Source organism: Balaenoptera acutorostrata, chromosome 8, assembly GCF_949987535.1.
Source record: "Balaenoptera acutorostrata chromosome 8, mBalAcu1.1, whole genome shotgun sequence".
NCBI classification, from domain to species: Eukaryota; Metazoa; Chordata; class Mammalia; order Artiodactyla; family Balaenopteridae; genus Balaenoptera; species Balaenoptera acutorostrata.
In genome coordinates, this window is record NC_080071.1 from 20,642,813 (window position 1) to 20,655,417 (window position 12,605).

At 38.3% G+C, this 12,605-nt stretch overlaps 1 protein-coding gene across 10 annotated transcripts in view; it reads left to right on the top strand.

Annotated features, from left to right (window-relative positions):
- PKP4 (plakophilin 4) overlaps positions 1–12,605 on the top strand; it is a 253,541-nt gene that overhangs the window by 162,282 nt on the left and 78,654 nt on the right. For 7 of the 10 annotated variants that reach the window (XM_057551047.1, XM_057551051.1, XM_057551050.1 and 4 more), the window contains one exon: positions 4,558–4,592. The exons of the other annotated variants lie outside the window; for them this stretch is intronic. In XM_057551047.1, the coding sequence (XP_057407030.1) occupies positions 4,558–4,592 (35 nt within the window). The remainder of the gene's footprint in view (positions 1–4,557; positions 4,593–12,605) is intronic. 10 annotated transcript variants of the gene reach the window in all.

The window sequence follows — 12,605 nt, forward strand, 5'->3', positions numbered from 1 at the left end:
AAACGGGAAGGAACCAGGTGGTGGAGGGCCTTCTGAGCCATACGAAGATGTTTGAATCTCTGCCATACTAACTAAGATGTTTGAAATTTATCCTGTAAGGATCTGTTGTGCGTTAGCATCAGGAGAATTTCAGGTTCGAATGTTTTCAGATTTGAAAAATCACTGTAGCAGCAGCCTGGAAGAGAGCCTGAAAGGATGAGAAATCAAAGCCAAGCAGACAAGTTAGGAAAGAGACTGAAAGAATGATCCAGCCAAAAGACGATGAGAGGATGAAGGCCTGAACTGTGTCCTTGGTCGTAGGGATGAATTCAGAGGCTGTATGTTTTGAGTGAGCGCCATGTGCCAGATACTGTCGTAGGTTCTGGAGGTGTATCTGTGAACAAGGCAGACTTCCCTGCCCTCGTGGAGCTTACATGCTAGTGAGGCGGGCAGGGTAGGGGAGACAATAAAATGACTCCATGTTCTTCAGTGTGAGTGACTAGGTGGTGATGATTAAATGGGAGTTCGTTTGGGGGAAAAAAGGGTTTCAATGTGTTGAGTACAAAATGTATTATATCCAGTGTGCACTTGGAAATACAGGTAAAGAGTTAAGGAGTGAGGTTTCAGCTCTTTTCAGAGGGCCTGTTTGCATTTGTTTTCAGTCACAAAACATCAGTCAGAACTTTCAGCTACAAAGAGTAGAATCCTCTCTGGCTTGTATAAGCAGGAAAGGAACTTATCAGAAGCTGTTAGGTGTCAACTTTCAGAACCTCCAGGAAGCCCAGAGAGCCAGATTCTGAGTCAGGGTGTCCAGGACCAGTGCCCCCGCTACTCTCCCCGCGGTGCCACCGCCTCCCCTCACGTGCCTCCTTCTAGACCCTCGGTCACTGGCCGGCTCTCTGGCTGCAGAGGAGTGTGAGAAGGCTAGTTTTCTCACACGTAGCATGGGATGTCAAGATGAGGGGGGTTTGGGTTTCAAAGTCAGCCATAAATATTCAACAAAGGTAATTTTGCCTCCATTTATGTCTATGAATGAAAAAATATATAATTTCTTAAGTGTACAGAATTTTATAGTGATTTATTGCATTTTCTCATGTAATACTGTGATGAAGACATGGTGTCTTCTCCTTAAAACAAAACTAAGATTTTTTTCACATTAAAATGGATTGCCTTGATTTTTTAATCTGCTAATGAACTTGCTTCTAACTGCTGTTCACTATCTAACCAAACAGTCCCAGACTTATAAATGGATTTCATTCTAGAAGGTTGTTGATAATTAAGTTATTAGAAATTGTGAATACATCTTCCCACTGAAACAGAGTTATCGTGGATGATCCCATTCTTGTATTTTAAAATGTTTCACATTCCAGTGGAAGATCCTAGAACATAAACTGCTTGGCATCTTCAGATGAGAAGTGAAAGGGAATGGGATGGAGTCATTCATGGCCACAGTGCCTGTAGACACGTTGTAGACATTCAGTAAAAGTTGGGGAAGTGTTTCTAGGAATAGATGGCTGGAAGGCGAGAGGAAAGAAGGAATATGCCTGTGTCTAATGTGGAGCTGCCTCTCATTTTATTGTTCCAATAAAAGTGACTTAAAACATTCAGTGACTTAAAACAGCATTTCAAAACTGCACATATTTACTGCGTGCTCCCTGAATCCCAGACTGGTGAACAATTTGAGAATCATATAAAGTAAGTGGTTCAGAAAGAAACAGAGTGTTCTGAATAACATATAATGACCAGCTATCACACAAAATTGTGGAATTAGTTTGAAGGTAAATGGGCTGAATATATAGTCTTCAAAATGGAACTTTTTGCTTATTTTTAATCCTCAATATTAACTTACTTTCCTAGTGATTTTTATTGTTTGTCTAGAATAGAGTAGGGAAAAATAATTTTAACGGAGACTTCCCCTTGCCTTCACCTAGGAATACCTTATTGTATTTTGATGACCAAAGGCCTTTTCAGCAGCAAAAATGCTGTTTGCCTGATTGTTATGCAATGAGGCTGCTGGAATTTCCTACCTGGAGTAGGAGAGAATAATTTGACCTGTTCGAACAAAGTAGTAAGTAATAATTTACAGACACCTGATCTTTCAAAACAATGAAGAACCCGGTATTACTTTTTCACAATTTGTGTTACAGCAGCAATATATATTAAGCGTCTTTTGTGTGCCAGGCAGTATGCTGGCCACTTGACCTAAAGAGATGCGCAAAACAGCCGCAACCCTTGCCCAATTTGAGCAGTTGAGATGAATTATATTCTATGATCTATAACTTCAAGAATAAAAATCTTGTAAAGATATTTCATTAAAGTTTATGTAAATTTCAATCAGAAGATAACAGACTTTATCACTCCCAAGAAACTTGAGGTATATTAAACAATTTTGGATGGCAGTTTGATTTACCATGTATTTTAATATTGACAAAAAATATGAACATGTTAATAGGAACACAGTTGGGTAATAGCAACCTCAGTGATTAGAAAACTAATTTAGATAATAGAATTAAATAATAAAAACATATTCAAGAGAAATTGAAATTCAATCTAGGAAACCACTTTTGAAGTCATAAGAATGTGATGACCTATCTTCAGGAACAAGACAGAAGTGCCTTTATTGATACTTGACCAAATTTTCATCTTTTTTTCTTCCCCATCAGTCCCTTTTGAAATCAGTTAGGAGTGCATGAGGTACAGAAACATGACCGGAGTGCTGAAGATTAGCATTAAGTGACTCCATTCACTGAGAACATGCCCCCCTGCTTGCAGCTAGTTTAAGGTCCTGGAATGTGAGCTGCTCCGCCTGTGGTGACAAAAAGGCAAATCACAGACAAAACTGAAGTTCAGGGAATTCTTACTGAATCTAGAGTTTTTAACCAGGAAGAGTTTCATTAGCCACTTAATGACTTGGGGGGAATATCAAGCAACAAACAAGTACTTAAAATCTTACACCTACAGCACTGAAAGGATGTCCCTTTCTTTAAGTTACAGAGTTTCCTTAAGCCCAAAGTCACATACCTTTTCCATAAACTTAATAAATACTTCCAAAATACTTCAATATGTGTTTGTTTCTGATTTCCAGAAAAAAAGTACAAATGTTTAAAAAGGAAAAAACTCCTTTTAGTTGTACCCCACAGAAATAACTGCTAGCACTTTGGTTTTTATTTTTCTAGACTTCTTCCTAGGCATATTGTGTGTGTGTGTGTGTGTGTGTGTGTGTGTGTGTGTGTGTGTGTGTGTGTGTGTGTTTAATGCAAAAATGGGATCACAAGCTCTTCTACTGTATAGCACAGTGGTGAGAAGCCCTGACCTGGAAATCAAACCATCCTGGCTTTGAATCCCAGCTCTCCCAGTTACTAGCGTAAGACTTTGGCCAGTTTTTTTATCTGTAAAGATAATAATGTACCTATTCATTAGGTTGTTGTGAATAATATAAAGGAGATAATATATGTGAGGTACTTACTCTGACATTTAATAAATGCCTAATAATCCAGCCTCTTGTACCTTTGTTCTACCACACCGTCCCCTAAGCACCATGCTTTCCCATATTGAGTATTTTAAGCGGGGGATGGGGGACCAGGGAGGCACAGATATGTTTTTATGCACACATTTTTACAATTGGTACTCTATAAACCAAGAAAAATATACAGTTAAAATTTTCTCCTAGCTTGTAAAACCTTATATTTTGATATAAAGGTTTAGGATATTTAAATTTTATAAGGCAACATTCAGTTCAAAATGACCCCGTTAACTTATGTGTCTATTATAGCATCTAGGGCTTCTTTTGAAAGTAAGTAAATTGAATGAACTTCTTAACAACCTTTTTGGTTCTTTTTAATGTATATGTTGTACAGTATAATATGTAATTTTAATTTATATGTAGTTTTTTTTTTTTTTAATAAATTAATTTATTTATTTTTGGCTGTGTTGGGTCTTCGTTTCCGTGCGAGGGCTTTCTCCACTTGCGGCGAGAGGGGGCCACTCTTCATCGCGGTGCGCGGGCCTCTCACTGGCGCGGCCTCTCCCGTTGCGGAGTACAGGCTCCAGACGCGCAGGCTCAGTAGTTGTGGCTCACGGGCCCAGTTGCTCCGCGGCATGTGGGATCTTCCCAGACCAGGGCTCGAACCCGTGTCCCCTGCATTGGCAGGCAGATTCTTAACCACTGCACCACCAGGGAAGCCCTATATGTAGTTTTCATATTAGTTATTCCACACAAAGCAGTGTAGTACTTCATATAAGTACTATGAAGGTCACAGTTAGTTGTGCTATTGTATTTGTCTTATCCAAGGAGAATCATACTTTTTATGTCATTTTGTAAGTCGTTTTACAACTTTATAAGTCATTTTATAACTTGCCTTAATTTCCAAGAAATACAGTTTTGTCCCAAATTGATGTGGAGGGTTAAATACTGTCTAAAAATTAACTTAGAACAGTCATTTTAAATTTTGTTGGAGGTTTTTATACTTTTATATAATTAAATGTGAAAATTAAATGTCTATATGCAAAACAGATCCAAAGTTAAATTTTATGACAAAGGAAGTAAATGTTCCATTTTTTTTCCTTCTTTTTCTCTAGCTCAACTGAGAAGTCATTTCCGTGGAGATCAACAGGTATGAGTTTTTAATCATATAAAATATCTTCCTTTAATTTTGCACAGACAAAGCCTGCTCTCTTAAATTACTACCTCTTGGTGAAATCAGCCAAGCAAAGCCTTTAATAGTGACAATATTGAGCTGCTTTGCTTTGAAGTAGTACTTTCTTAATATGCTTAATTTTTTTTAACATACTTGAATAGATTTACATATGCCAGCTGTAAAGAAGTTAAAGCATTGGGCATCAAAACATTTTTAATATCAATTCAATATCTGAATTTTTTATCATAAAGAAATTCAGGGATGCCCTCCCAAAGGTTGTTGTATAATCTGGGCAAGTTCCCTATCGGTTATATAAGTCAAGGTCTTTCCTTTTACAGTGTTTCTCATACTCAAGAGAAGAGTTGCCTGAAATGTTCATTTTCCTTATGTATCCAGATGTAGACCACCTGATAGCTTCTAAAATAGTCTGGAAGATTCTAACGTAGTCTCTCTTTTTTTTTTTTTTTTTTTAAAGATTTTTTTGATTGATTGATTGATTGATTGCTATGTTGGGTCTTCGTTTCTGTGCGAGGGCTTTAGTTGCGGCAAGTGGGGGCTACTCTTCATCGCGGTGCGCGGGCCTCTCACTATCACGGCCTCTCTTGTTGCGGAGCACAGGCTCCAGACGCGCAGGCTCAGTAGTTGTGGCTCACGGGCCTAGTTGCTCCGTGGCATGTGGGATCTTCCCGGACCAGGGCTCGAACACGTGTCCCCTGCATTAGCAGGCAGATTCTCAACCACTGCGCCACCAGGGAAGCCCCTAACGTAGTCTCTTTATCTCTTCTTTTTACCCTAAATTCACCTCATATCAAGGATGAGTTGTACTGAGGAGAGAGCCTGCCGCTTTCACAGGTGTTTGATATCTTCACACTCGGTCTTCACTCATTAAACGCTTACTGAGTAGCCACATCGTGAACCAAGTACTGTACATGTCGTTGGTCAGACAGTGTTGGGCTCCACACACACGCCCCCCTCCCCTCCCTCCCCTCTCGTAATGTAAAGGACAATGCCAGCAATGTGTAAATGCTAGAACAGGCCTTGATATCTAAATACTTGGGCAGTTTTTAAACAAGGTTTGAATTGAGTAAAACTGAAATCACCAAATGCCTGGTATCTGAGTTTACCTGAACCTGGCACCAGGATTCTGGTGTTATTTATAGTGGATACAAGGCAATTTGCCATTTTATAAAGAAGCTATTCCCAAGAAATGTAGTATTTTACTCAAACCATAGATTAGGAAGAGACATGTGAAAGGCTACTGAACAAGAAGCAGTTTAATACAAGGAAAGACATGGCATGAAATAAGATGTGGTTAACTACCAAGTAAGGATTATGTGGGAAACATAGTACTTGGACAGCCCAAGTATTATGGACAGCCCATAATACTGTCCAATAAATGGACAGCCCACTTTTGAGATAGCTTTGCAGAGAGGAAGAGCCTGGAGCCTGGGGCTTGACCAGCAGCCCGGCTGTGGAGAGAGCACTGTCATTGGGCAGCAGAAGAGATGACAGATGTTCTCGTGGGAACATTTGAAACTAGTTTGAGAGATGATAAGATGTGCAAAGGCTTGACAGCCACACTGGGCCAAATTATAGAGATCTGTAAATACCAGGGACTTTGAACTTGCTGCACTTCATTGGGAGCCACTGGAAATCGTTTGAGCAAAAAGTCACCGGATTTAAACATTCCTCAGGAGAAATAGCAGTGCTATGAACTGTTAAAAAGAGAGTTGAAAAATTCAGTTTAAAGAAAAATACACAGTGCATTTGCTACTTGGCTATGGCAAACACGTACCATTTAATGTAAAATTCTCCTGTAAGTTCATGTTTAATACTGCATCATTAATTTATTCTGAAAATATTTCTTGAGAGTCTAGTTGGCTAGCACATAGTTGTCAATGTTTAAAACAAATACCCTTGCCCTCTTAAGTGTTTCAGGTCTAGTGGAGGTATATAACTCTATACACTTAAAATTGGGGGCGACGGGGGTGGATTCTGTGAAGGAAAACTACAAGTGTATACCATGTTTACCCATAGCTCTATTTTTGGACATTTAGGTTGTTTCTAACTTTTCATCATAATAAATAACATTATGGTAAACATCCCTATGTATAAAATTATATCTGCAGCTTTGATTTACCTTAGGCTAGATTTTTAGGAAGAAAACTATTCAAACGATATGAACATTTTTAAGGTTCTTTAAATGTATTACCAAGTTACCTTCCTTAAAAGATTGCATTCATTCTCCCTGCCTTTAGGTATATGAGGCCAGTCCTCTCATACTCCCTCATGAGTGTCATCATTTATATCTCTATCTACAAAATGTTTCGATATCCCGCCGTTGCCCTTTTCTCTTGGAGGGCTAGTGTTTGATAAGTGAGAGTTCTTTGTAGCCCAAGGAGAATAGCTGTGTCAGTCAGGGCCCAACCACCCAAAGGAGTGGTCATTCCTGGAAGCTGCTGCCATGTCTAAGACTGCAGGGACAAGGGGCTGGGTGGCTTTGCCACCAAACTGGAGCAGTGGTGGGAGGTGGGGCCCGGGGAGTTTTCCAGCATTGGAACCATGAAGGAGATACACCCATGCCAGCAGTGCTGCCTGAAGTAGAGCTGGAGAAACATCCTGACTGAACTGAGCTGGAGGGGGCAGTTGTGGATTTTTTAACTGCCAAAAGCCAGGCAGGCACAGTGTGTAATTGCATTGATTTACATATGGAGAGAATGCGCTTGTGAAGACGCACGATGGAGAGGGAACATCTGGGCCCTTGGCATCCTTTCTACCTCTCCTCCCCTCCAGTGCATTTACTCAGCTTCAGTCATTTGACCACCATCTTCATGATTTACTAATGCATAAAATATAGATAGATCGATAAAATATTATAAATAAAATATATATATATTTCATTTAATATATAAATATTATATATTCATATATTTTTTAATATATGCCAGATAGCCCCCCAGATACTTTAGTGTTAGGGAAGTACAACTCTAGTAATTCATCTGTCCTCACCACAGCGGCATTCATAATTCACAACCGATAACTATACTTCATCCCTTACTTTGGTCAGAGTATACTGCTGCCCAAACTCATATTCCAACCTGGGAGTTTTACTTACCCTTTTTCCTTTTGCAGAGAGGGGGAAATATATTAACTTTCAAACACAGCCAACACAAATGATATTTATTCTACTCTCTATTATTTTAATTACATTAATGTTTCTTGTGTGTTTTCTTAAATTTGCCTACTTTTCAGCCATACTTAAGGTATTTAAATTGTAACCATGGCAATAAGCTCTAATGATAAGGGTAGAAAATTGAAATTTAATTGTATGAATAAAAGAGAAAAATCTGATTTGTTTCATATTCCTTTTTCTGAGCAGTTAGAGATGCCCTTTAGCAGTTTGATTGTAAGTAAATGGGATGAAATGACAGTTTTGCTGCTACTTTTCCTGTAAAGTTTAACTGTTATCTTCTCTTTACTGGTTTGCATGCAGAGACACTGAATGTAATATGAAAATAATCTTGTTTTTAGAATTCGGCAGTCCCACCCAGAATGAGGTAGGGATGGCTTAAATATAAAAAAATACTTAAAAGGTCTTTGGTCTATTTTGTCTTTGGCTAGGTCTTGACAAAAGAAACATCTTTATTCAATTATCTTGGTTTCCTAAATAAGAAAGGATTATTTGAAAGGATTTAGGATTGAACGTCTGTTATTGTTCCTCATTTTTCTTTAATATTTTGAAGATTTACTTGAAGACAATTTCTCTACCTTGTGTGTGTGTGTGTGTGTGTGTGTGTGTGTGTGTGTGTGTGTGTGTGTGTGTGTGGTTTATTACAAATTTGGCTTGAAAAGCTTTTCAGCCATAAGGAGAATTGTTAGCAAGGCAATAGTTTGATCACTACCTGGGAGAGATCCCTGCCTACTCAGGAGTTTTCAGTAATATTCCATTGAAATTCCAGAAATTGAGACCAACTGCTGAATTTGTTTTTAAATAGCTAACTTACTGGAGAGTCATTTTCTAAGGATAAGCTCAAGATGCCCTAGGCAGAAAAGATTTCCATTTATGATTCAATTCAGTAGAATCAGCTTACTTGTGTTTTCTGGTTGGTTGATTGGTTGGTTGGTTGATTTTTGATTTTTAACTTGTACCAAGGATCGCAGGCTGTTGCAAAGCAGAAAGCCAAGGCCTTGGACACTCAAAGAGATAACCTCCCAAAGTGTGGGGAAGAATCATCCATTCTACAAAACATTTTTATTTTCCTAGACTGATTGGGAAGGAATCTTAGGGAGAAGCTCCCCTGGACATAATCAAGTTGTTTTAAGCATGTATGCTTTATTGTTTTCTTGCCTTTCTGTTGCCATCTCTCTTCATTATTCTGTATTTTCTAGCTTACCAGCATTACCTGTCTGCTCTCTAAACACATAAGTGGACCTCCTCTTGTCTTTTATGAAGAGGAGTTTATTATTTTCTGCTGTGGCTTTGTTTTTTCCTTAGCCTTGCATTTCTTATGACCTTGGATTTTGTGGGTGTGTTTATGTTATACTCTGCTGAAAAAGAGGGAAGAGGGAATGTTGTCTTAGGGTTCCTGTTTCCTCTTTTGTTAGTGTGCCATTTTCCCACTGTTCATGGCTTCACATCTCTTACCGATGTATGTACTTGTACAGTCTCTTACGTTCCACCAAAATGTGAGGTAGCTTTTAAGAACCCATGTAATAAAATAGAAAAATAAACTCCAGAATCACAGAAAATATATGTTAGAATAATAGGTAAAGACCTGAAGACAGTGAGAATGCAAATTTATGCACAAGTGATTTTACTTCTTCATGATGGAAAATATTATATTATGGAGGATGTCTTTTAAAGAAAAAAACCTTGGACTTACCTCTTGAAAAAGCACACCAATTCAGTCATAAAAATAACCAAACACCATGTGCCCTACCTACCAGAAAGAAGCTGTTGAAGCCATAAATTGAGTCCTTTTGTCAAAGTGATCGTGGGTTGTTACTTAAATCCTCCAGCCACATCCTGTAAATTTGTGAGTATTATGAATTTGTGAATTTTGTCACAGATCACAATTTCACAGTTTTTCTGTTTCAGGGGAAAAATTACTAGAGTCTAGGCAGTTGCCAGTTTTAGTACTTGTGTGTAAAATGAGGGGAGGGGAGCGGCATCAGCCTGAGAATCCACCCCTTCCCTCCTCTCCCCTGCAGATTAGGACAAGGAGCAGCCTCCAGAGCTGGTGTGCTGTCTGTCCCCACAGTAGGAAGTCATATCATACATATTCATAAATAGAATATTAAATTAGCAATCATGTATAAAGGACTATTATTTTACTGCAGATTTTGAATGTTATGATTTATTATGACTATAAATTGTATAAATGACAAAATTTTATTTCTGCTTCTCTTCCAAATACCAAGAGGAATATGAATTTCTGTTAATATTGGCCTTGGAGTCCCAAGTTTTTCCTCCCTTATTTTTTCAGGCCTTTTTTAGTAACACAGTCATTATAGTCTTCTTACCACAATTGCAGTGCTGTAGCTTCCTAATCACCACTTTTTCATGTTTTGTTACAAAAGTAAGGCATGCTTTTTTGTGTGTGTGTTTTTTGTTTATTTGTTTGTTTATTTTGGCATGCTTCTTATTTAAAGTAAATTGTCTAGAAGAACTTGGAGTAAAAGGTAAAAATTTCCTTCATTGCCACGTCTACCCATACCATGGCCATTGCCCCACATACCTACACACACACACACACACACACACACACACACACACACAGAAAATCTGAGGGGTGTGTGTGTGTAAATATCCACACATTTGCATTTGTTTTGTTTTGTTTTTAATACAATGAGGATATGTTATACATTGTTCTATGACTTAAGTTTTTTTTCCTTAACAACATAGTAAAACTATGCATGTGTTTCTGTGTCAATTTATAAAGATCTGCCTCCTTTTTAATAGCTATCTATTGTTTAGAAAATGTATGTAACCAGTCCCTTATTAGTGAACATTTTGTTTTTTCCAATTTTGCACTTTGACAAGCAGTGGTAAAATTTTTCACTGCACATCTGAGTGTCTCTGTTGATTACATTTTTAAGGGAACTGCCTGGGCAAGGGTGTATACATTTTTATTTTGGCAAATAGTGTCAAATTGCCCACCGAAAATGCTTAACAATATGTGGCAGGGGAGGAGATTTTTCCTCTACCCTCTTAGGTTAAGTAACTGGGGGCCTGTGAATTTAACTGACAATAGACAGATTAATAATAATTTTTCAAAAACCCTAAGTAATCATATGCATATGAGAGCTCACAAAAGAAATAGCTCCCTAGGGACTTCCCTGGTGGTCCAGTGGTGGAGAATCCGCCTTCCAATGCAAGGGACACCAGTTCAATCCCTGGTCAGGGAACTAAGATCACACATGCCGTGGGGCAACTAAGCCCACGTGCCACAACTACTGAGCTCGCACACCTCAACTAGGAGCCTGCGTGCCACAAACTACAGAGCCCACACGCTCTGGAACCTGTGCCACAACTAGAGTGAGAAAATCTTCTTGCCACAACTAGAGAGAAGCCCGCGCGCAGCAATGAAGAGCCCACACGCCGCAACGAAAGATCCCACGTGTCTCAACGAAGATCAGCATGCTGCAACTAAGACCCGATGCAGCCAAATAAATAAATAAATAAATATTTTAAAAGTTTTAAAATTTAAAAATTAAAAAAAAAAAAGAAGTAGCTCCCTAAATGACTAGGGTTGGGGGCTTATATACCTAACTTAGGGGAGAGGAAGCAGGCAGAAGAGGCTTCTATGGGAAGAACAAGTGGATTTCTAGGGGAACAAACAGGAGATAAGACAGTTTGTGATGATCTTTGTTTACGCAGGTGCAAGTGGTCTCTCCGATTTTTTTTTTTTTTTTTCATTCCATAAAACTCCCCCAGAAGGGATCCATGGCAGCCTCACTCCCAGGACTTTTCTGCTTTTAGTGAAGTAAGGGAAGCTCCAAAAAGGCTTCTTTCTGCATCTGTTGAATCTCACATATCTTTAGTTTAGAATAATCTTCATGCCAGCTCTCAGGGTCCAAATAGGTCCCCACAAACGTATATTCCTACCTATACCAAGTGTCATGCCTATCATGCTTCCCATGCTACCAGAGGGTAGTAACATATGAAGTGTAAATCCTCATGAGTATTTAAAAATTTAATAAGTTATTAGGCTTTTTTTAAAAATTGCTTCAAATTTCCCTGTATCATAAACTCTATTTACAGATTAAATAGAGTAAAATCATTTACAGAAATAATTATTAAATATTCATTAAATCAGAACATTGCATGGAGACCTCAGCATACCACTGACCATTCTATTATTTGATTCATTCTTATGGAAATTGGAGATAAGCCTGATCTTGGAATTTAATAAATTTGTCATGATACCTATCAGCTTTGGTTTCTTCTCTTTTCGTATCTGGCTCAAAATGATCAGATACATTTTTCTGTCAACAAAAATGCAACAACAACTACCAAAACAAGCAAAAAACACTATCACTATTGGAGGTGATTTGGGTACCAACACCTCACTCCAGAGGTGCCCAAACTTTGCTGCACATAAAAATTGCCTGTGGAGCTGTTAAAATATTATTCCCAGGCCTCCCGATACACAATTAAATCCAAAAGTCTGGGGCCCAAACCAGAAATCAATAGTCTTTAAAGCTCCCCAGTTGATTCCACTCTGCAGTTTGAGAACCACTGCCTTACTCAGAATTAAATCAACTTAGTTACTAGTAATTAAAGAGAAGAATTAAAATTTTATCCCGCTTGTCCTATACAGATTTTATTTCAGGATCACCAAATAACCCTAGTCATTGCTGGCTATCTAAAGATTTCTAAAATATGCCAAAGAATTCCTGCTGATAAATGTAGAAAGAACAATAAAATTAGAAAAAAATCACCAATTTACAGCCCCTAATGAAATCACTCGTTCAAGCAAAGATTGT